General features: G+C 40.9%; 1 protein-coding gene across 1 annotated transcript in view; it reads right to left on the minus strand.

Moving 5' to 3' along the window:
• Window positions 1-26467, minus strand: part of GLP1R (glucagon like peptide 1 receptor) — an 85657-nt gene that overhangs the window by 49587 nt on the left and 9603 nt on the right. Inside the window, 2 exon segments of the mRNA XM_059467656.1 lie at window positions 5429-5539; window positions 6769-6865. Coding sequence (XP_059323639.1) covers window positions 5429-5539; window positions 6769-6865 — 208 coding nt within the window.

The following is a 26467-nucleotide window of genomic DNA, read 5'->3' on the forward strand; positions in this document are numbered from 1 at the left end:
CATTTCCAAAGAGGTCTGACACGAGTGGGACAGTATTGATTGTCTCTGCTGTACTTTATAGGCTGCCTTTGCAAGCAGCATTTTCAGAAAGGGTTGAAGACAAACATTGCAATCACAAGGGAAGTGATCTTGTAAGGAAAAGTCTTGCAAATGCACACATTCCTTAGCAGAAAACACCTGTAATCCCATCCTGCACGGATTTGTCTGGCATAAGGCTGAAAAAGTCTCTGTATACACACAAGTCTGAACAGGCACACAGCACTGGACACCAGATTAACTCTCAAGTTTCTCAATGAACAGATTCCTATCTCCCTGCAGTTGCTCTTGAGATAAATGCTCAATCCAAAGAACTGGAGAAAGCACTTCTGCTGAACCCTGCCCACAATGCAGACAAGGATTCAGAAGCTGCCAGCTTCAAAAGCGACAAGCAGGATGTCACACCTTAGGGAGCAGTTCTGTGGCATCACGTAGGGACAAGAACTGCCATCATGTGCAGTTGGACTACTCACATACCTGCTGAGCACAAAAAGTTCCTCATACCATTTTCAGCTTGCCACTCTGCTAGGCAACCTGCTGGGCCACATCTGCTGCTGAGATTTGCAGAAGGGCAGGCTCAAGACTGACAGCTACCAGGATAAGGGTGGTACACAAACAGCAAAAGCTATTAAAGCATAGTTTGCAAAACCCAGATTCCCCAAGGAATGCTCCAGCTTTCCAAACATTTACCATGCAGATTCTTCTCTTGTATTCTGGCTGACACCAACAGAAATTTGTAGCATCTGACAATCACTGGTTACCAAAACTAACCTTATAAATAACAAACAAACAAACAGAAACAGAGAATCACAAATCAGTCAACACTGGAATGAGACTGGATATTTCCTAATACAGCGAGGAACTAGAGCAAGTTGCTCAGGCACATGTCTGGTCAGGGTATGATCATCTTCTTCAAGGAGAGAGAGTCCACAACCTCTCTGGGTCACTTGTCCTAGGTATTTGGCAAACCTCACCATAAAATAATTACATTTAAAGGAAATTTTCTATATTTCAGTATATGAGCATGCACATTGATAAGATTTTCCCTGAGGCTTCTCTTCTCCAGGCAGAAGAACACCAGCTTTCTCAGTCTCACCTCATAAGAGAGGCACTCCCATTCCTCAATAAATTTCACAGTCATTTGCTGGACCTGCTGAATTAATTCCATGTCTCTCTCTCTCATACTGGGGAGCCCAGAAATGGGCAATGCACTCCAGATGTATCACCCTCCAGAGTAGAGGGAGAGGATCATCCTTCCGAACTGCCACTAATGCTTTCCTAATACAACCCAGCAACCCAATGGTGCCCTTTGCCTCAAGGGCACACTGCTGCTCATCCTGAGCTTGGTGTCCACCAGTACCTCCAAGGCCTTTTCTGCAAAGTTGCTTTCCAGACAGTCAGCACTGATACACTCAACTATTCCTCCTCAGGGGCAAAAATTCACAGGATTCCTGTCAGTCCATTTTTTCAGCCTTTTGTCTAATTCGCACTTCATCAGTTTGTCAAGGAGGATGTTATGGGAGTCTGCAACAGAAGTCTTACTAAAGTCAAGATAAACACCTCCATTGCTCTTTCCTTAGCCACCAGGCTAGTCCTCTTATCAGGTTCATCATGCATGATTTCACCTTCATAAAACCATGTTGACTACTCCTAATCACCTTCTTGTCCTCTAAGTGCTAGGAAAACATTCCCAGGATTATTTGTTCCATTACTTGCCTGGGACTGACAAAAGGCCAATCACCTGTAATTCCCCAGATTTGCCCCCTTGCACTTCTTGAAGACAGTGGTGACAACTGCAGGAATCTCCCTCAATTGCCATGACCTTTCAAAGATACCCAAAAGTGACCTCACATCAGTATTAATCAGCTCATTCACCGCTCATCAGTACATCCTACCAACTGCTGTGGACTTGGGTATACCACATGAAAGTGTTCCATATTCTGATCCTCATCCAGTTAGAGTAAGTCTTCATTGCTTCCAACTTTATCACTGATCACAGTGGCCTCAGATTGCTGAAAGTAAGTTTTACCAGTAAAGGCCATGAAGAAGGCATGGCCTTTACTTCAGTCATTTCCCCATCCTTTGCCAAGGTTCTCCTCTTGCACTCAGCAGTGGATCCATATTTTTTTCTCATATCTGTTTAGAAGCCCTTTTTGTTACTCTTCATCTCACTTGACAAGATTCTGTGTGGGCTATGGCTATCCCAATGCTATCCTTTAATGACCAGTGTATGCTTTCTGGATCACCTTTCCCTGCTTCCAGCTCTTCTACATTTTTATACTGAAGTGGTTAACTCATGAAGAGACTCACACTCAATGCTTCCTCCATTTCAGTACTCCATGATAAGCTACATTTGGTTTCAAGTGACTCAATTCAATTCCGAGGGGATTTCTGGGGGTATACCCCAGCAAGCTTTCTACAAACTTGAAAACCTGACTCCTAGTCAAGGGAGCAACAGTCTTAAATATTTGAGTATGCCTAGCTGAAGCACTTCATACTTGATGACTTTCCCTGAACATGTTTTGAAGGTACTTCCCAAACAACATCTCACCTTTTCCTCCTCTCCATTTCCAGGAGATGGGATGGAAGTCCTGCACTGCTAGAACCTATCTCAAGTTCCAAGTAGGGGGCTAAGCAAGAACAAGTAATAAACATCCTTTAGTGACTACTCTAAATCAGAAGTTGTTCAAATGTTTATTGCTCTAGATCTTCTATTACTAAGACATTACCTCTTCATCACAGCAGCTCATTAGCATTCACTTTGAACATGACTCCACAAGATGCCGTGGAATCTCGTCAGGTGATGGTAATTCAGGCTCCTAAATTGCATGCCTGACAGAGATACAAACTTCTTGTTTTATATTGGACACTGTAAGGCCTCCTTGTTCCATTTTTATTCCTTGCTGATAAAACAGAGGTTGAGGTATATGCACAATTTGCTCAACAAAGGAACAAATCCAAGGGTTTAATGATTTTCTGAAGTGTTTCGCAATTCTCCCAAGCAAGGAGTTTACAAAATGCTGCTCTTCTCACTGAAACAAACACCGTTTTCAGGATAATTAATTTTAAAAAAAACTTATTTCCAAAAGTATGAAAGATATTGCACATTCAAGTAATTTATTAATCTGCAGTATTGCATTAAACCGTGGCTTTTTCCAGCAGTGGTTTCAAGAGCAGTTGAAAGTCCAGGGTCTTAAAGACTGAAAATAAACAGGTTTAGAGGACAGAAGTTAAAGTCTGCAAAGAGTTTTAGGTATCCCCACAGAAGAACATTATTGGAAAAAATTCTGCCATATCCAGTGATTTTATGTAAATTATGAGGTAAATATTTATTTCATACACCTGAAAAAGCCTGTTTATCCATTCCTAATCCTGAGGAGGATTAGCAAACAGCATCTTAACTTCTGAAGTCGCTTAGGAAAGCAGGCAAGGCTGGAGATGTAACCAAGGGTGGCCTCTGCAAGGAGAGGCTAAAGCTGTCCCATGCTGGACACAACTGGTTCCAAAGATCCGCTGCAGGGCACAGCTGAGCCCCTCAGCCGAGGTTGGAAAAGACCTTTGAGATCACTGAATCCAACCTATGAACTAACACCACCTTATCAACTAGGCCATGGCACCTCAGGGAAACAACTGTATGCAAGAAAGAAACAAACATTGCCTGGCAGTGAGGAGTGAGGAAAAAAGTGTGAGAAACAGCCCTGTGCAGAGCACTCAGCTCAGAGAAGATGGAGGCACCAGGGCAGAGACTTCTTCACAGCCCCTGGGCTTCCTTGGTGGACGAGGTGGTAGGCTCGTGGGCTGCCAAACACTCCCCTGGCTGCTTTCCCTCCTCATCAGGATGGGGGAGAAAAACTAAGATGTAATATCTTGCTGGTCAAGATAAATAAGTAACGAGGAGAAGTAATGGGAAAAACTAGGACTGGATGTTACCACAGAGGGGAACAACTACAGGGAATCCTTTGGGCTTGTAAAGCAGTGAAGGCCCGGGGGTGTAGTAGTGTTGTATGCATAAATTTTTAACCTTTGTCACTGCTGTGGTGACATTTTGATTTAAGTGTGGGAATTCACACACACACCACCAACCCTTCAAGTTTAATAAGTAAAGCAAAAGCTGCACATGCAAGTAAATCAAAATAAGGAATTTATTTATTGCCTCACATTCACAGGCAGACATTCAGTCACTTCTTGGAAAGCAGGGCCTCAGCATGGATAACCATTATGTGAGAAGACACCATTATGAATGCCTCTACTCACTTCTCCCTCTTCTTGCCCCTTTCCCTAAGCTTTACTGCCAACCACATCACAGAGCAGGAACATCCCTTTAATCAGATCAGCTGTCCCATTGATGTCCTCTTCCAGCCTCAAGCAGACCCCAGGCTCGCTGGCCTCGGGCAGGGCTTGAAGCAAGTGCTTTGATGCTGAGCAAGGGCTACAGTCAAGAAAATCATCTCCAACTCAGCCAGACCCAAGATCATCTCCAGCCCTTATTTCATAATTTCATAATATTTGCATTATGCCCAGGTCCCACATTACACAATATATTTAAGTAATCTCTGACTATCCCATCCCTTCTCTTCATCATTCTTGATATCCCTCCATACCAACACAACACGTCCTCCATACTTACACCATACACTTTGCATCCATCAATCAGAACTATATATCCTCATTAACTAATATCCTCTGTCCTTTAACAGAGGCCAAAGCCAATTCTCCACACCACCAGAGCTGGCTAATAAACTGTTTCATTTAGACTTTGAAGCATAGAAAGGTCTTCACAAAGTACAAGCTGTACAAGTCACTGGTTTGAAAGACAGAACACTAGACTAAATGATCTAATACACCTTGCCTTAAAGTGTACATGTACATAAGGCTGTAAAATCTAAAGGTGCCATTCAATCCTTCATAGAAGTCTGTGAGATGAAGGCATTTTCAGTGGTTGCAAAGAGTTCTGAGAAATAAGTTTATCTCAGGAACCAGCACAAAACACTTTCACTTTAGACTTTTCCATCTCTATTTTCTACAGGATGATGTACCAGTTAGCTTTGTTACTTTTATCTCAGTTTTCCAACTAAGCCATTATCATTGTTAGGCAGCTCTGCATGCTTGCTGAAGGCTAAGTCACTAACAGTCACCACTATCCAAGCAGCAAAACCAGATGAGATCAAAAACTATCCAAACTAAACACAACCTTCAAGAAGTCTGTTCTCTCATTTTCATCTTCTCCTGCTAAACAGAGATCAAGAATGTATCATACTAATATCAGTCCCTACTTTTATGTTATAGAGAATTGACTGCACTCACAGACATTTAAGCCAATCTTGTCCTTGCTAAGACTGGGCAAGGAAAACAGGACTGGTTTAAAGCTGTGCCTATAAAGAAAGGCTCTTACCTGCATTAGCCCAGGGAAGATACCAGGGGCAGCTGACATTCACGTAGGTGCCAGGCAGTCCATCTGGCCAGCAGGCATAATCATCAAATGTTCTGTTGCAGAACTTGCCTTCTGCAGAAAGAGAGAAGGGAGGCTCATGCCACTGCCTTGTACTAATACAGCAAGAAGGAAAAGACTGAAGAGCAGAATATAATAGGAAATATAGACACGTGCATTTAGGCTCTGATGTGGAATTATACAACATTTATTTATCCAAAAGAGTGAGTTTACCTTCACACAGGAAACCATTGTTTCAGGGAGGAACTAAGGAAAAGATTAAGGTCTTACACTGACTCAACAGACAAGGAAGTAATGGATTAATCTTTTTTCACAGCCTTACTTGTCACAGTTTAATTTAAAATCATTTCTGCTATGAACACTAAAGATAATAATTCCTCCGAATGGTTCAAATTCATGCAGTTGGAAAGTCTACCCTAATATATAGGTCCACCAATGAAATACCCACACACAACCATAACTTTGCATTACAGCTTAATCAACATGAGATTACTTCTACTTCAGATTCATTAAACTGTCATTCTTAGATGGCAGCACTCAACTGCTCAACAGAATAATGCAGCAGAGGGAGATGAATGTGTCCCTGCCATTGTCATCAGCTACTGCTCTCACTCTGACATAATAATGTAGTTGAGACAAGGAATATTAACAGTTTAGAAATAATTCCTCACAGGCACACCTTCAGACACATCTTCAGCGTGTCACAAAAGCACTGAAGCAGAGGAGAGGCTGCATGGTGTCCAACTGTGAGCATTATTGACACGTCACCACTTGTCCTCTAAACTCCACAATGCTGGCACATCACAGATGCTCTCAGCATATTACAGCAGCTCAAACACTAAGACAAGCTACATTCTCCTTAAGTCACTTGCTGCTTTTTCCAAAGCCATTTCAGCATTTTACAAGGCTCAGAATAGCTTATACCAACTTTACAACCCACAAACTCCTAGTTCAATGGGAACAGCATGGTCCCAGATTTCCTAACACCTTGACACCTAAAGAAGTTTCAGGTCTATTATATTAGTGGCTGTTTGATATGGCAGAGCTACCACTTGCCACTGCATAACACTCTGGACCTAAGGACAAACATCTTTACAATGAAATTGCTCCATAAAATGCTTCCCCCAGCAGAGGGAAGAGCCCCACAGAGAGCAGGCAGGAGCAAATGGGATAAAGAAGCAATGAACCAGAAAGAAGTATTTTCAAGTTCATAATCAGTCCCTTGCTACTGTTATAATGCATTTTAAAAATTAATACATCCTATCCCTACCAAATTAGCTTACCTGCCACAATGGGGGGTGTCTCATACAAGTATTTCTGGCACTGGAGCTGATACTCCTTCCATTTCTGCACAACCTCAGAGAGGGACCCATCTGAACTCTGAAAGAGAAATCACGAGTCTCAGACATTGCAGGGATTTAAACTGTAGGGTTCTTAATGCAAAATGAGTGAGTGTGAAAATGACTACAAAAAGCCAGAACAGCACTGCTTATCACAAAGGGCAGAAGATGATGCTATGTATTTGCCTAATTTCAACCAAAAAAAAAATAAAATTGCCTTTTATTTGCACCACAAGGAAACAAAAACTCCACAAACTATACCATGCCTTCACTGAAACCCACACTGAGATAGCCCTGCTCTCCTGAACATGCCCCAGTTGTGTGATTTATTACCTCATGAAAAGACAGGGACAGCAGTAAGTCCTTTATTAGTAGAGGGTTTTTTCCAACAGCAGTATTTCTGCTTTCCCATAAATGAAAACAAGCTTATTCACTGTATGTAGCAGATGTTCCTCAAGTATTCTTCCAAAATGTGGATGAAAGCTTTTCCAGCCTTTTTTTTTTTTTCCTTTGATGAACAGCTTTTCCCTGCATATTTTTCCTGCAAATGCAGAAAGATGTGGAGCCTCTTTTTCGCAGATTTTGACAGGCTGCAGGTTCCACCATCAGCTACCCCAAGTAGCGACAGGGCAGGGGAAAAGCATGTACAAACTTGGTCTGAGGACAAAGGAAATTAGCTGTTATTAGAGCGAGCAGCTAACTCAGAGCTGGCTGCTCACTGAACCCTAGCACATGTCCTACCTGGCTCACAGAGATCCAGCTTTACTCACTGCATTTGAGTAGAGACATTACTCCTTCTCCCCCCTCTTTGTGTTTGTATAAAGCAAGTTTAAATATCCGGATTAAGAGGCTGTAAGTGATTAACAATGCAAGTAACTCATCCTTCTTTTTCCAGAGAAGGCCCCATGGATGTCTCAGACATACAATCAAAAGCATGAACCTAATGGCACAACACACTAATGCTGCTGAGTGGAAGGAAGTTCATTTAATCCCAGATGCCAATCAGTTTATTTAGTGAAGCATGAGGGTAAATAATCCTTGCAGTTTTACCCTCCCAGCTTCAATTGCTAATTTTTATTTTCCACTTGTGCTTCTAAACCTTTTCCAGATGGTTAGAATAAAACCATAGTATGGGAAGAATAATTTTAAAATGAAGAAGTAATTTTAAAACTCTACTGCATTTCAGGAAAGTCGAATTTAATTCTGTCCACTGCAACTGATACAACTAAAATTTAGACATCAGGGCAATCACCTTGGTATGAAAGAACAGAAAAGACCTCTCAAGTCCTCTTCTTTTAAATCCTTCCAATTAAAAACCCATTTGAAATGAAATAAAACAAGCACCATATGCACAATGCTTCTGCCTGGATTAACCCAGTACATGTAATTATAAATATGGTCTTGCATATGTAATGAAAAATACAGCATTTAGTAAATACCTGTATTGTGTTTCAAGAGTAAGTACCCATAACTTGTAGCTAGGGCCTCATGGCCATAATTTTAGAAGAATTTAGTCAGCTCCCTCTGAAGTCAAAACAAGCACAAGCCTGTGGATCTTGGAAACTCTGACCCTGTTTGCCTGATTTAAATCACCTTATCTATGCCAATAAATGCTGCAAAGTCTGTCTATTGTAAAACAAATGGATTCTACTGAATGGAAAAACAAACCTGTAGCATAGTGATCTATGCTCAACATACCTGAAGGGGAAAGAAAACATCACCTAAATTAGATCTACAGGTGTGTGTAGGGAAACAGATAATCAGTAACTAAACCATTTACACATCCATGTAGGCTGAGTAACAACAGATGACCTGAATAGAGGGACACAATCAGTTTTCACATTTAAGTTTTTCTCAGGCATCTTTACAAAGTGACTTTTAGGTTATATATCTTTTAGAATCAGAGAATAATTTAAAGGTCTTCATTGTACAAGGCTGGTTATTTGAAGTTACACAAGACTGCTTCACTATCCTCTTATCACCAGGTTAACACTCTAATAATAAAGGAATTAAAAGGAACATTTTCAGGCTGAATACTTAAATTAAAATTCAGAATAATTTAAGAAGGTACTAAACAACACACATCTTCCCAAAAAGTAACTATTGATCAAGCATGTTGATGACTACATCAAGTTAATCCAAACTTAGCTTTTAAAATCATTACAAGATACAGATGCATATAGAGTTTCATTTAGAAACAAGACTCCACCTTTTAAAATATCCTGACAATGTCTTAAAAGCTGCTTCCACTAAGAAATGGAACTCTTTTGGAGTCAGGGAGCTTTAAAGGAATTTTTCAAAATCAAGTTTTCATCTCTTGCCTTCATGAATGCAGGAACAACTAGCTTTAACTACAGCTTAAAAGCAAGCCTCTATTCCATAATTTAATGAGAAAGTAAAAGCTTTCTACTAATACTGCTTTTTTCATAATGTGAGAAAACAACTCTAAGAAGGAGACTAGCAAACTATAAAAGTGAAATATTTAGACACGCTTTTCTGTGGAGATCACTTATTTGGTAGACAGTTTTCTATTATCTATAGTTAGTTGCAATAAGACAATCTAATACAAATAAGACTAATACTACATAATTGGTTCTCTCTGTGCAACAGTTCACTGTCATTCAGCTAAATACAGTGGTTTGTTATCTGACAAATTGACTTCAACTTGATTTTAGCATATGCTACTTTCTATTTCTCAGAGCTTATGGCCCACATGACCAAGAATCAGAAGTTATACAGTGCCACAGATTCACCATATCAGTAGTTATGGAAATATGAGATCCTGTATTTTCTTGAAAAGTTATTTAGAGCCTTATGCAACAAAGCACTAAATGAAAGTATACAAGGCTATGGTTCCTGGGTCAGTACCTAAAATTTGGAGCAAATGAAAAAGGCATAGCTTTGTTAAACTCAGAACTGTTTTCATTGCTGAGAGCATGCAGTTGTGGGTTTACTTGGGGTTATTTTTTCCTGTTATATTTAACCATGGGTGGAAAAACAGCAGTAGTTATGTGTGGTGAAAATATATCACAGAAGGATAGCAGAGGAGAAGATGGAAGCACAGCTGACTGGTTAAGGTGGAGAAGCTAAAAGGCATGAATGGATGAAAGACATTAAGGAACTGAGAGATGGTACAGCCTAAGGAGCATGAAACAAAGGGAGAAAAAATAGGACAGTCAAGAGGACAGAGACTGGAGCCTCTCAGTGTATGCATACAATTAGTGCAATTAATCTCTAGTGAGCACACTCCAAATTAGCACATTTAACAGTCTGAAGTCAGAATTCTTTACAAATCCTTATCACCTTCATAGGAAAGCCCCTTTCTGTAGCCATCATTTGTCTTCACAGGTCATACTGTAAAAGTACCCATTTTAATCTCTTTTCAACATCTTTGAAACTATTCCTGCTGAAACAAAAAGCAGCATCCACACAGATCCAAGGTGATCAGTGCCACAAAAGCAATATTCTAATACAGTGAAATCTGAGCACACAGGGTATAAAGCCTCCAGACAAAATGTAGCATGAAATGTAATTAAAGTGGAAAGGAGAGTTCTCAGTGCTTCAGAGGCAACTGGCGATCCCTGGGTTTACCTTCTCTCTTCTCCCACCACCACATATAAGGTCTCACATGCAACAGAATGAGAAATTCCTCCTTGCATTATTTTTTTTTTTTGTCTTTGCTTGTCTGTTTTTGAACTGGACCACTTACGCTACAACTTTTTCATGTTTTTAATATTTCTGTATAACAAGCAAGACTTTAACTTGCTGCTGAAGGCTCACACGTAACATTACAACCACTGCAACCTCCAAATTGCTAATCTTAATCTTCAAAAGCAAAAACTAAGGAACCTGGCATTGAACAACAATTTGGCAGAGCCTTGGTATTCTTCCCTTGGATAGTAATGCTGGGATATCAACCTCACGAGAGGAGGATTCAGATTATATGTACTGCCTTTAGCACAGAAGGGCACTGGTGAGTTACTTTTAAACTTCACAGCCCTTTTTTTGCAAAGTCCAAAGGAAGACATTATTTCAAGGCTATTCTGCTCAGGATCAGCACAGCAGCTAAGTCCAAGATAACTGAAGATCATACATTACAAGCCTTATGCTTGTTCTGACTCATAACATTTTTTTCTGGTACAATACAAATCTTAACAAACCATCCCTTAGGTAACATAAACCATAGGTTTTCATCAATACACCAGAGCAGAGTTGGACAATCCCCACCCTGGTCTGGCCAGCAATGCTGTGCCTGATGCTCCCAGGACATGCTTGGCCCTCCTGGCTGCCAGGGCACTCCTCACTCCTCTTCAGCTTGCTATCAACCAGGAGCCCCAGGTTCCTCTCTGTGCCACTGCTTTCCAGCATCTCATTCCCCAGTCTGTCCCTACATCCAGGGTTTCCCCATTCCAGGTGCAGAATCCGGCACTTTCCCTTGTTGAACTACACATGGTTGGTGATTGCCCAGCCCTCTGGTTTGTCGAGGTCTCTCTGCAGGGCCTCTCTGACTTCAAGTGAGTCAACAGCTCCTCCCAGTTTTGTACTGTCTGCAAACTTTCTTAGTATCCCTTCCTTCCAGTCCTGCATCCAAGTTGTTTTTGAAATTGTTGAAGAGTCTAAGATAAAACCCTGCAGAACCTACTAGTGCCAGGTCTCCAGTTGGATGCCAGCCCATTCCCTGTAACCCTTTGTGCCTGACCCATGAGCCAGTTGCTTACCCATTATATGATGTGTTTATCCAATTGTGTGCTGGACATTTTGTCCAGAAGGATCCCATGAGAGACAGTATCCAAAGCTTTACTGAAATGTACTGTACTGAACTTGGTATTACCAGAGTCCTTTGACTCACTGTTCACCCCATTATAAAACAATCCCATTGAGGATCAGTCCTTCAAGTACAATGTCTTTGCATCTTCAAGAAGCATTCTGGAAGTGTGTTAGTGTGGGAGGCGGCTTTATTGCTCAACCCTCACTCTCCCAAAGAGATGATATTCAACCCAATTTTGTAACTAATTAGTTCAACTTCTGCATAAGAAGTTAATCTAAATCCATTATGTGCAACATCTCACAGTCCAGTTATTCTCCTTTAAGAACTGAAGCTATGTCAAAGGAGGAAAAGGTACATCAAAAAATGATGTCTCTACTAAAGATAATTCAAAAGAAGTATCATTAAAGGTTCCCTTTCAAAGAGATGATAAATTAGATCATACTTCAGGACTGACATTCCCTAGATTTCTGTATTTATCACATTCTCTTCCCACATTACGTTGCCCAGTATCAAGTTTAATGTAGTCATTTGACATTATGCAACACTAAGTGACCCTCTGAGATAAAGTCATTACTCTCAGTCCCTTCTGTAGAGCTGCTTGACTGATCAGATGATATAATATTAATTATGCTTCCCAACTCATATCTTAAAAAATGTTTCATCAGTGGCTGGATCACTCTGTACAAATTCCTCACCCTTCAGAAAAAAACAAACAGGATCAAAACAATTTATCTTTGAGAGGGAAGCCAGCTTCTAGGAGCTTTTCCTGTAAATGCTTCTGGTTCCTTAGTTACTAATGAACCAATTATTTCAGAAGCTCAGGACCGTCAGAAAAAGAAATCTTTCAGCATCCTCCTTGCTACTGAAAAGCAAAAAAATTAGTTCCCTCAAAAGGAGCTACTGCATTCAGGGAGAAACTCCCTGGTGACACCTGCCAGCTGTTCTTGCCCTTAGGCTGCAGCAGCTTAGTACTTTTAAGTCTCAGGACTTCGATAAAGGCAAATCTTGAGAACAGTGTTTCACCATCTGTCCAAGCATGGAAAGCCCTCTGTTCTGTCACTGACTTCTAGTTCCATGACATCAAGCTTTTGAACTCACAGCTGCAAGAGGAAGCACTCATTAGACACATATGATCAACACACAGAAAAGACATTCCTCTGTCTGCCTCTTCAGATCTGCTCCGCCCAGATTTCTTCCTGTTTTGGTGGTGTTTGTTGCTGTTGTTCTTTTTGCTTGTTTTAAACCAGTACCTGAATCTCAGCATTCCTCTCTCTCAGCTGAAGAAGACCACCACACCACACAGTGCCTCATCCTGGCCTTCCTGACTTTTTCTTTTCCTGTTTATATACCTGCACCAGCTAATGAAGAAAGGAAGGTTTGGCTGGGCTCAATCATACAGCAGCCCATAATAGCACCTATAAGGGCACTTATCACCACCATCCCATCCCCCATCTCCCACCCCCTCCATTCTTAAGATCTGTTCTTACTAGATTCAGGCAAAAAGAATAAGCACAGGCATCTCCTAAAGGTCTAGAAATGCAGAATGCTTCTGCACAGAATCACAGATAAGCCATTTTAAAGAACAAAACCAAAACTAATTTGAGGCAAACTCCTATTTCTTGGACTTCTCCCAGTTCAGCTGATTGTTCCACCAATCACTCCAAATACATGAACTGTCTGAGCAGGCAGGCAGTTCAGCCCTAACCACAAGGGCTTCCATTCCAGGACCAAACACTCCAGGTCCATCCTGGGATCTTTCATTCATGCTTTGAAAATAACCAGTTTTCCCAACCCTGAAAATTTTGTTTTGACAAGGTGCATCTCAATGAGAAAAATATCTCTTGGCCCTGTAATTTTCTGGCTCAAGAGAAAGTATTTGGCACTCAGAGACATAGATGTCAAAGCAAACTTTTAAAGACCTAAATCAGCTTGCACAGTATACAGTTTCAAAATAAAGGGAATAAAGTAAAGCCTAATATTTCAGCATCCTACAAAATTTAGCATCACCTTCTAGAGAAATAAAGAAATAAAATCAAACTCCCAAAGGTCAAGTAGGATAGTCTGAAAATGTAGTGCCAGCCTGTGTTTATAGGGTTCAAGTTTCTATTTTTTGTGTCTTCAGTGATGGACAGACCTGGGACAAGAACAGTTACCTGCAGAGCTCTTTTGTCCCATGAAGAACTTCCCAAAGCTGGAAAGATTTTTGTCTTGGGTGACTGTAGGTCCCATGAATCCATATGCTCACTGCTGAGGGAGTAGCACATTCAGGATGGCAGCAGCTGTTACCAGAAAATGTTATTTTCATTACAATGTCTTTCATCTGTCCTGGTAAGTGTTCCTGTCAAGGATGTATTACATGAGCCACTCAAAAATGCCAGAAGAAAATTACTGAGAAACTATGCAGAGGGATAGAAGAAAAATGCAAAATTCAAAAGCAACTATAACTCACAAACTCTTGGAGAGAAGAAAGCAATCCAACAATTTCAGTGGGAGACAGTGTACAGCACTCATGAGAATTACATTATTATACAAGATTTTACTGTGCATTGCAAATCTAGACACGCTCTTTAGCAAAGGACTTTTATTGATGCTGTCATACAACAGGGCAAGCAAAACATAACAGTTTAGCATGTATTTTTAGAAAGATACACAAGATTATAGCTCTACAAACATCAAGGAATGAACAAAGGCAGAGTTGAAGACCACTACAGGAGGAGCAGAAGCCATAAAGCTGAAAATGAGAGCAGAACTTCATATATACTCTCATGGATTTAGAAACAAAATTCAGCCTAGGCTACTGGAAGAGCAACTCAGCATTTCATTCATTAGTAACACAGAATCATAGAATGATTTGGGTTGAAAGACATTTAAAGATCATCTAGTTCTAATATCCCTGCTGTGGTCAGGGACATCTTTCACACAGATCAGGTGGCTCAGAGCTCAATCTAACTTGGCCTTGAACACTTCCAGGGATGGGACACCCACAATTTCTTTGAGCAACCTGTTCCAGTGGTTCACAATACTAATTCTCATACAAAGTAATTTCTTCTTTCTATCTAAAAATCATTCTACCCTGCTTTAGTTTAAAGCCTTATCCTATGACACTACAAGCCCTGGTAAAAAGTCTCTCTCCACCTTTCTTATAAGCCCCATTTAAGTACTGAAAGGCCAACATAAGGTCTCCTCAGAACCTTCTCTCCTCTGGGCTGAACTATCTGAGCTCTCAGCCTTTCCTTGCAGAAGTCTCAGATCACTTCCACAGCCCTCTTCCAGATCCAGTCTAACAGATCCATGTTTTTCATTTTTTGGGGACCCCAGAGCTAGATGCAGCACTCCAGGTGGGATCTCACAAGAACAGCAGGGAGAAAACCCCTTCCCTCACCCTGGTGGCCACTCTGCTTTGGAAGCAGCCCAGGATACAACTGGGTTTCTGGGCTCTGAGTGCACACTGCCAGCTCATGTCCAGCCTCTCATCCACCAGCACCTCCAAATCCTAACCTGCAAGACTGCTCTCAATCCATTTTTACCAAGCCTGTATGGATACTGATGATTTTCTTGATCAGGTGCAGGACCTCACGCTTGGCCTTGTTAAACATGGGCCCACTTCTCAAGCCTGTCAAGGTCCCTCTGCATGGCCCCCCTTCCCTCCGGTGCATCAACAGTTCCACTCAGCTTAGTGCCACCTGCAAACTTGCCAAGGGCGCACTCAATCCCACTACATCCACTAATAAAGATATTTAAATTACAATATAGATATATAAATCTACAATATAGATCCCTGAAGGACATCACAGTCATGTACTATCAAATGGAATAGAAGAAAAATGAGGGATATATACAGCTGGGAAAAGCCAAGGAGGTTTAGGATGGAATTGAGATGCCTGATCATAGGTACCTATAGCTCCCTTTAATCTTGATGTATCCCTCATGTTGTCTCCTGCCACACCTACAGAGAGGAACAGGATTCCCCTATATCCTACATCATATCAATTAGTCCCCACACAGGGTCTTGAATACTGTAACATTTTTGAGCAGCTCTGGATGCCTACATTTGGGCAACTGAGTCATCTCTAAGCTGCTCAAGCAAAAAAAAGATCATCTGCCAAAGCTGGACTTCTGACTCCTCTTGCTGAGGTTTACAATGCAATTAGTTAAGCTGGTTCTTGAGGACATACTGAAACAAGTGTATTTAAAAGGATCTTTATGTTTATAACCGATTGGTTTCTCTGTACCAGCCAGCAACTGGACAGTCCCAGTGCTGGCTGAGCAGAGGGACAGACTGAGCTGGCAGTTCCACAAAGCCATGGAATTGCAACATTTGAGTTTCCAAGCTAAAAAAAGTTACCACAGAAAAACATATGAACATCACTTCATTGTAAATAATCTGTATTTTCACCAGGAAGGAAAAACTCTAAATCTTTCCACTTTCCATACCAAAACATCCCAACAGAGTTAAGCTCCCCCAGCTTTTCAAATGACTATTAACAGTCACCCTTCTCAAAGAGCTGTGGTGCAAAGTGTAGCTGGTTTTTCCAAGATCACAAATCATTTAACACCGGTAAGACTGGCCACCCATTTGTCATCTCATCACTGCAATCAGTTCAACAACAAGAAAAAAAAACCAGCCAAATAAATCAGACACACGAATCTTCACAACCCCTTTTCTCACTGAAAGCATTCCCATCTACACTTTTTTATTTGTAAACAAACAGAGTTCTCCAGTTAAAAAAATTACTCAATAGAAAAACAATCATCACAAAGCTATTTAAAAAGCAACACCACACACAAACCCAAAAACTTCAGTTTACAATTTCATGGGTTCTGCATCTACTATCGTTTAGAGATTGCCAGAGTAGAATGCAATCAAATCTGTATTGCTTTTACCAGTCCTAGTTGAGGGCAGCAGTTTATTTGGGTTTTAACAAATGCAAATAAACTCCCTCAGCAGCTCATTGTCACAGTGGCTCAAGGTTCACTGTCCAAACTATCTGCTGTATGGCCTGTCCCTGCCAAGGCAGTTATATGCAGCACCTTTACAAATGGCCAGTGCTTTCATCCACAGTTAGGACACATTTGAGAGCAGAGCATACAGGAGAAGTTCCGCCAGCGAAGCTCATTCTCCAGACGTCATCTGTTTGCTTTCCAAATCCTAAAAAAGTAAAAGCACTTGACAAATTCATCCAGAAGAGATTTACTTCTCTTTGCTGCAATCCCTCTGAGCCAGGGAGCTGACTACAGAAGCACAGACAGGTCAAGTTGAATCACAGACTTTCCTTACTCTAGGACTGCAAAGCAACTTATGAACCACCCTATTGCTACAGGAGTCAGCTCAGGTTATTCCCCCAATCTGCTGAATTAACCATGCATATCAAACACTCAAATACTAATAAGCAGTCCCTCTTGTGCAGTCAGTGCCAGGATTTCTGGCTGAAGCTGAATCAGTAGCAAAGGATCCATGCATTACCTCCGCAAGATAATCCCACAAGCTACAACGATTCTGTCCCCAGACAGCAGCAGAAGAGAGGAACTCAGAGGCAAGACCTAACTTCAATTTTTTCAAAAGTTTATCCCTACCCCATCTTCAGGCCACTTCTAGCACACTTAGTTTTTCATCAATTGGGGTCTCATTAGATCATTTTCTCAATGCATGGGAAATTCGTGCACAATCCTCACCAGCCCTGAGGCTGGATCTTACTTCTTTACTTCAGCCAGACAGCACAGCCTTCAGTCCAGCCTGAAAGACAGTCATAACTCTCCACAGATAGCAGCCTGCCTCCACCTCACTCCTTCTTTCCTTCCCCTATTCTCCCCAAGGTGTCTGCAGCTAAAGAGGATTGTGGTTTAAGCTACAGAAGTGAACTGCAGTTGTGTTGATGTTAAAGCTGACAGGACTTCCATTTCTTGCCACTTTTCCTTGGGGACACCTTCAAAATCAAGGGGAAAGTGAGCAGCAGAGGAAGATTACTGTTAAAGCAGTAAGCACACCAGTTTTTAGAAAGCAAGAGACAGGATAAATCCCAAGGGAAAAGCAGTTTGGTAAGGCAAGCAAAGAAAAGCATGCAGTCAGCTTCAAGTAAGCTGGATAAATGGAAACAGAAGAGAGAGCCACCCCTCCAGTCAAGTCTCCAAATTACTCATTTTGAGGAAGGTGAAGTTGTGCACAAAGCTTCCCCTCCATCCAGCTCCAATTTTAACAGCACTGAGAGAAGCAGTGACCATGCAGTAATAAAGCTGAAAATGGATGGGTCACTTAAAGGAATTAAACTCATTCCATGTTAGTAGTTTCACAGCTACACGTTTCCCCCTCTGACACCAACCTTAAATCAAACAACACTTGTAGGAACAGAATACATTCACAGCGAAGATGCTAGAGAAAAAAACTAAGAAATTAAAGTAGCAGAGGCTTGGCTTGACATGTATTTTCAGAGAAGTTTTCCCTCCGAGTGAACCTGCTCTGCAAGACTTATGTTTTCATCTCAGTCCACCCTTAAAATGTACTTTTGAAGTACTGGGTCATCTTATAGCATAACTATCAGCATTTAAAGCAGCACTGTTGTTGAAAACAGTGGTTTCTCTGTGCCCAAAGAAAGGTGGCGATTTTCCTCCCCACACCTCACTCCCCTTGTCTCCTTGGGCCTTATGATTCATTCATACCACCAGCACTGCAAGCCAAACAACCTTACTCTCAGAGGCAAAATTAAACAGGAAAAATATTTGATGGGCTAAGTGTTGCTGTGAAGCAGAAACAAACGCAGCACAGCTCCCAGTGGGACATAAGAACAATCTTAATTATCCACCATCTTAGAAGTGAATAATAAGTAAAAACCTATATAGCACATAAAATGAATTACCAGTACCAAAATGTTAAGCTAGGAATCAAATGTGTTATTCAAAAGAAGCAAAGACTTGAGGACTTCAACAATTGGACAAACAGCCCCTAAATGTTCCTCAATTACACTCCCTGCCATACAGCTTGTGATTTTTCACCTTTTGCAACCACAGTGACCTTGAGGCCAAAGGACTCACATGATAAACTCATCAATTTCCCACATAGCACCCTCTAGAGCCTCTCACCAACTTCTGCATCCATCTCACACATGCCAGCTTGACTAGAAAATACCCATCAGAAACAGATCTAATCTTGCCTTGAAGACTCCAAGAGACCAAGAACTCACTGCACTCGTAGGCTAGCTGCCACTGTGGTTTGTCACCTGCAGTATCAAATTCTTCACTTCTTTCTGGTCTGAGTTAAATTTACCATTCAAATTACTTTGCTTAAAAGTAACTACCTTGCAAAACATGAAGTGTGTCACAATAGTTTTAATTAATAAGAAGGGCCTGAAGTAATAAAAATTGTATCTGACTCAATTTTCCAAAGGTAACAGGTTGGTTAATATTTATGAGGTTCAATAACTTCTCAGTCTTTTCACAAAACAGGTGGATGCATATCAGATTAAACACTTAAGAGTTACTACTGAAAACAAATAGAAATTGAATTTTTCATAGACTACTATCATTATGTACCACCACACTGTTGTGGAGCCCAGCAAAGTACAGTCCAGGCTCCTCCATCCCACGACCGGTGGGTTGGTTTCTGATAAAGGAGCCAGTTGTCCTTTAGCCTCAGATTATGCAGACTGATTAGACAGTTTTATCTTCATTAGCATTTTTGAAACTGTTTGTTTGTACTTGTTGCCATCAGCTTCCTTACCTTTTCCTTATACACAACTACTGGAGTTATTTTAGCCACCACTTCCATTTCTTACCAGAACAGTTTAAGTTCTGAGAAGACATCTGCAGAGCTGGAGGAATTGGGGACACTATCAGCATCACTCTCTTCAAAGTTAAAAATACTTGTGCTTTTTATATGATAATGTTTTCCTTTCACACAATTTTTACTCTTTCAGCTTTGCAGCTGCAGATGGTACCTTACGTTCTTTTTTCTACTTTTCCAGTTTGAAGGAATTAAGTCAAAATTAAAGTCAAAATCCATAGATGGAAGTGCTGCCGTATCAGGGCTGTAGATCACATCTGCTTTTAGAGATTGGTAAAAGCTTTCATGCCTGAACACCTTGCCCAACAAAAACACATCTGTTCCCTGCAGCTACCAAAGTAGCACACTGCTGTACTGCAGACAACAGGTCCTTTTTCACCTCAGGCATCTTTTTTGCTTCAGCATTGTAGATTATGACAGCAGAAAGTTCACTGAAACACTTAGATTTAAAATAGGTAAAAAAGCCTCAGTATGTGAAACTTCTGCTCAAACATCGCCATGTAAGTAAAAACACTTATCACCCAGGTAGAATTAAAAGTATTAAGTAGAAAAGAAAGGAAAGGTCAGCTCCAAAAAGAGGCTCGAAATGGCAGAAACATAGAACGCCTTGTGTTCTAACAACCGGCAGGAACAGCTTCTGTTCCAGTCACTAAGATGCATCCTCCTCCTTTTTGGCAACCAGAATTTATTCAGATGCAGTAAGTCCTTGTCCATGAAAACCTCCTGCAACATAATTTATACAACAGTCTCCAATTATTGACATGAGCAACACTGAGGTTAAATCCTTTACAATTCCTGTCTCCAAAATGATAGATCGTTCAGATATATAGAGTATTTAAAAAGGGAGGGGCGAAATAGACAAAAGTGCATTTTTATTGGCTTTTTAAAAACAAAAGAAACAAATGCTCATCACTACAATACAGTGAGGCTCCAGGAGCTCTGCAGGCTCCTATATAATCACTATATAAAAAACTGGGGTGGGGGGGTGGCAGGAACTTTCCAAAAGTCTCCATCTTAAGTTGTTCAGAAGTATCCATTTCATGGAATTCAAGGGAGGAAACAACACAGCCAAAAAAGGCAGTAACTCACCACATGGAGGACAGGAAGACAACACTGGCCAGAGCTGGGACACGCTCCCTAGAGGGGCCCGCTGGATGAGCAGCTTGGGCAAGCAGACAAACACACAGCAGACAGGCCAGCTTGTCTGCTTTGTTTCTACCAGAACTTTTAATGGAAAGGACACTAACCCACAGAACATTTCTCTTGTCAGATTCCTTGGACCAGAAATGGTCAAAAACTTAAGAAGGCGCCAGGGTGGAGGAAAAGACAGATGAGAGGGAAAAGGCAGCTAAAGAGAAAATGATTTAGTCAAGACCGAAGTAGGCTGACACTCTCCTTTCTCAACTGTTCAAATAGTTTATTTTCAAATTTGGACCATAAAACTAAATAAAAGATAAGCGTTGCAAAATAAGCACGAAGCATTTAGATCTCAATGGGAGTGAAAAGTGAGTATTTCCATGTCGGCTGCCTGTCATCCCATACTTGACAGTGCTCCAAGCTTGGTACAAAATTTGCTATAAAATTATCTTCTCATTTCCCAGTGACATAGTCTGCTGCCCATGCTGTCTTTCACATAACACTTTTCTTCTGTGCTGATCCCAGCTGTCCATTGAGCAGAATACAGATACTTTGGACAATATAATAAATCTGTTTTTTCCACAACTTGGTTTTGCTCCAAATATTTCCAGCATGACCAAAAAGAAGAAAGAGGGAAGAATAAGAAGAGCTATAAATTAAAAACAAACCAAAAAACTCCAGAGGCCATAAAGTACCATCAACATAAAGATCACCATATGAGATGTAGTTTGGGGATAAAATATTTGGAATTCAATATTTTTATCCAAGTTCTTTCCAGCACAATAACTGGAAATTTAGTTTCTCCTTGATCTGTCAGTACAAAGCTCTCTCTCCTTCCCCATAAAGTACAGGCATATTAATGAATTACTCAAAAATGTGAATTTTCTTTAAGGCTTTAGTTAAGCACTATGCTAAGCAGCTCAGCCAAAATGGCAAAGTCACAATTAAAGAGAACTGCAAGTCCTTCTGTTAAAGAAAAACTATAGAGTATTTTCAAAGACAACAGAGGAAAAGACACAACTTGCGAAGCTTAAAGCAAAGTTGTGAACCAAGCTGCTCAGAACTCCACACACAACAGGCAATACAAAACACAGACATGAAAGAAACTAACCATTGAAAGCTGGAGCAAGTAGAAAGTTAACCTCATGAACTGTAAACGATGTTTACATTAGGTTTGTTCTCCCAGTATTACAGCCTTCAAGCTCCCTCAGTAGCATGTGCAGCACCCAGTGACAGCTTGGTTTGTTATTAAGTGTCTGGCTCTGAAGAGTGTAGTGTTTAATACTACAAACAGTCTCATTGATGAAGTTCTCCTCTGTGCAGCTGTAACCCCTTCTCCACCAGTAATCAATTATACAGGAACTGAGAATATTTTCAGACACACACAGCCCTTCAACCTCGACTCAATATAAAAAGCAATTTGTCCTCTACTGCTTTCTGTAGCTCTTACAGATCCTTCCAAGGCACCCATCATGTTAGTATTCAAACACACAGACTTGGTGAATTAAATGCATGTAGAAGAAAACACTACTCCTTCCCTGTAACAGGTATTTGGAAGGGGTCATCTTACCAAATGGATTATTTCCACACACATTTCTAATAGCAAGAGTGACAACAGCTCCTACTTCCTATGCAAAATGTAAGGCAACACTACAATCCATTTCCCTAATCAATAATTAATATGTAAAACCACAGGAACATTACTCACCTGACTCAATCTCCCTAAAATGAAGAGAGCAAGATAATAGAAGTCTGAAACTGTCAATCTTTCCATGCAAGACAGTTAAGGAAAAATGGAAACACTTTCCCAAGGCCCAAATCTGGACATTTCTCATCATCAGTATAAGATGTTCCACCAGACTTAATGAGGGACTACAAAGACATTTAATGCAAATCTTGAGACGCCCCTGCTTCTTTCCTCACCTGACTACACCATTCTCTAGTTCTGGAAGAAAGCCTTTACTTGAAAGCACAAACACTGTATCAGCCAAAAAGAACACTTATGAGTGAGCCCCAAGTTACAGTCAGGCAGATTCCTTGTCACCAATAACCACTGGTTGGATGGCACCTCTCCCTTGACTGCTCTGACTAACCAGGACTGCTGCAGCAACAAGATGGACAGCTTGCTCCCCACATTCTCCTCTCCTCGTGTAAAGAAATTTGAGTCCTCTCCCCAAAGGGAACCCCAACTACTTCCTGCAGCTGGAAGTACATACCTCCCACCCATCCTGACACAGGAATTAATTTTCTGTTAAAAAACATTTTATTCTGACTGGGTTTTCAAACAGTTTCCCCACAATACACCACACATACCCCTCAAGCCAAAACAAACACACAAAAAAGCCCCACTCCAAAACCCCTCTCTATCATCCTTCTAGAAAGAGGAAGACCATCCTAGAAGATCACAGTAAAGGTCCAAATATGGACTGCTGTTTATATTTGAAAAGTCTGTGGCACCCTTTTGCAAAATCCAAGCAGAAGTCAAAGCTGCACTAACACAAAGCTTCTTTTACAGAAAATTAACAGTCTACTAATTTAAGAGCTTCCTTTAGAATTAATATGTAGGGGAAGAGATTAATGCATGTCCTCATTTGCCTATTTTCTTACCCAATGTCTAATTGTTGATGTGATCTTGTAAAGGTCTATTTGAGTCCAATCCAAGGTGATTTTAAGTCTACTGGATAGAGACTTATTAGAGCTTTCACCTCGAATAAAAAGCCCAGATTGGTGAAATACCACAGTAAATTCAGGTTATAGCTAATTAAAGATGGATGAATGGTGGCAGAGTGCAAAAGAAGGCAGGAGCAAGGAACAAGACAAAAGCTTCATTCAACCATTATAGGATGACCCACCAATCATTCAGCATAAGCAACAAGTAGGAAAACAGATCAGGAAATCCAGAGCTCTGACAGCTCAGTGACCCATTGGCACTGACGTTACCTTACACAAATAAATAAGTGGCCCTGCTTGAGCAAGAAGGCTGAACCTCCTTCCAGCCTCAGCATTCTGTGGTTCCAATGTCATTTAGGTAGCAAAACAAGTAAGAAATCAAGAAATGCAGTTTCCAACTCCAGCTTTGTTTCCTGCAATTTAAAACCATCTCTGCTATTGCAAGGCCATTAAGTTAAAGAGTTCAAACTATTAAGCTAACATTCCTTTATCACTACATCTTATTAGTAATAAAATCAGTTTTATTTTACAAAGCTTTAATAGCCTCATTCATTACCACAAGGTGTCTTAATCCCCAAAGAGCAATGAACAAATACAGAGCATGCTGAATAGTTATAGAATTATTATTCTACAGTTTTCTTCTAGTACAAGATTCTCCTCTAAATGTAGTTAATTAAAAGATAAAATTGCTGCCCGTTGAAAGTCCATAGGGAGCAAAGCTGAGTGCAACTGAATGCAGGTTTTTTAACTTTCCTGTGTCAACTTTTACTCAATTCAACTAATAAACAGGATTGCCAAAATCTAGGCTCAAAGGACATCTATCACAACAATAAATGTGTTGGAATTTCACTTTCTGAAATACTGTTTGAACAGGATGTTTCTGACTACCTTTATATCTGAAAGCCATCCATGCCATCTGTGATGCTCTGTATTTCATTTAGAGAGGTCATACATATTAAGGATTTAGGGCTTTTTGAAAGAAGTCCACTGCAAACACATCTTAATTTATTTGCTGTGCAATTTATAGCAGTGTCACTGTAAACAGCACATAATAGCATCCTGTCTTCTCTTTTTTAATTTTCTCCAGAGTGTACGCTGCCTGCAGTGCCACTGAGTTTAAAAGGAATGGGATATTTTTGTTATTCTTAGAGTGATGCATTTCAAATGGTACTTGATGAATTTGTCTTCATTAAGAAATGGTAATGAAAAGGGCAGTACATTAGAGAGCATCACAGCCTCTGACAAAAGCAAAAACCAACTGCTATTTCAAATAATTTAGACTAAATACTACACCTTTAATTTTCCTATCCCAAGGGATAAAGCCTAAAAACTTAATTCATTCTGCATAACATGCTTTGTACAGTAGAACAATCTTATTTGGGAGGAATAGGACTGGAGGAAGAGAGACTGACCCAAGTGATTATCACTGATCTAGTGATACAGAGCTGTATATCTTATTTGCAACTCATCCACAGCTCTACCAATATCCTTTCAGAGGTGACTTAGGAAGAAGTGTAACTGCTTTACAGGGTCTGGCTCCCTCCGCAACAGCTGTAGCACCTCTGATGATTTTGGGGCATAGGAGACAGGCTGTTACCCTCCTAGATATTGGTGCTTCACTCACTTCATGCTTGCCATTCAATTTCACATACTGAAGCAGAGTGAAAAATTCAAGCATTGACACTTATGTTCTCACGCTCTCTGAAAGGCACAAAAAGGGGATTTCTATGTACAGACCCCTTCAGCACAATGATCAGTCTGTAGAGAAGTCACAGCCAGCCATAAGGCAACATGTTTCTGGACTTTGCAAACATGACAGATACTTTGCCACCCTATCCCAGCTCTCAAGGTGCTACTCTGAGCCTCAACAACACAAAGATGACATTGGGTTGAGTAAATTAATAATTTCACAAAGTAGCTGTTGAATAGAACATTCTGTAATCTATAAAGCAAGCCTTTTGAGTTTCATGGTTTTCCCCCTCCAGTCAGACAAAGTAAGACACCTGGCACTTCTCAATGCTTCTGTACACCCAACCCTTTCTACATATCAAAACAACTTACAGCTACTCTTAGAACAACTCTTCATTTCAATACTCTAGACACGTCAGAGGAGAAACAAAGTTATCAATTTCCATCCTGAAGAAGATCTATGAAGAGGCTACTGCATTTCCAGGAGCCTGTGCACGTCAGGAAGTGGATCTTGTGAAAGAGGACTGCAGATACCAGGCACATCAGTCTCTCCCAGAAGATTTGAAAGGTAACAAGTACTTTTTCACACCACAGTTTAGTAGTTACATTAAGTCCATGCTTCAGAATTTCTACCGGGCAGAAGCAGAAAACAACCAAAGGGAGAAAGTCCTCTGCCATTACTTTATCTGCAATGTTACAGCAGGGAGCAAAAACACCTGCTGGGGGGCTGACAATACACACGGCACACTGCACCTAGGATTTATCATCTGCTCACTGAAAAGCCAGGAAAGAGACAAATATCACAGGAGCATACTTGGCAGAAGTCAAGGGAAAGTTATTCTAATGTCTCCAAACCTTCCCCAGTGTTGGGGCTTTAGAGATGAACTGCAGCACAGAACAAAATATTAAGCCACATCCACCAGGGCTCCTCCTAATATGAACAACAAATATTTTCCTGTATGCTTTGTGCATACATGACCTCAAACGTAACACGTGAGTTAAAAAACAGTCTCCCCATCTGACTGAGTACAAACCCTTGGTCCTTTCTGCTCCCCAGAAAAAGCTGACTGTGGGATCTCAGCACCTCAGGATGGAGGTGCAGAGAGGCCGAGACCACCCTTGGGGGGCTCGGGAGTCCTGGAATGCTGCCAGAAGTGTCTGGTGGCAGGATTTTGATCCTACACAGGAGACGAGACCTGTATGAGGACTGGGAGGAATTCACTGGGTGAATGGTGAAGGGATAAGTTAGTTAAAGTGTAAAACACAGGGTTTAGGATTTTGGTACAGGGGGGTCTAAAGAAGTAAGATGGAAGAATTGGGGCGTGTCCTGTTCTTCTTCTTCTTGGCCTCCATCTTCTGTGGTGGTGGTGGCACTTTGGGATTGGTCATTACTAAAAGTGCACCGGTTAATAAGGGTAGAAGGTATTGGGGAAAAATGATAAATATTGTACACGTAACTTAGGGTATAAAGATAAGTGACCGCCCCAGGGCTTGTGCAGTGTGCCCATGGCTGACTTGCTGTGCAGACCTCTGTCGGGCTGAAAGAAAATCTTTTAGATAAACAATTAATAAACACCGAGACCGAGACAAGATCAGAAGTCTCT

Source organism: Ammospiza nelsoni, chromosome 3 (assembly GCF_027579445.1).
Source record: "Ammospiza nelsoni isolate bAmmNel1 chromosome 3, bAmmNel1.pri, whole genome shotgun sequence".
Classification (NCBI taxonomy): Eukaryota; Metazoa; Chordata; class Aves; order Passeriformes; family Passerellidae; genus Ammospiza; species Ammospiza nelsoni.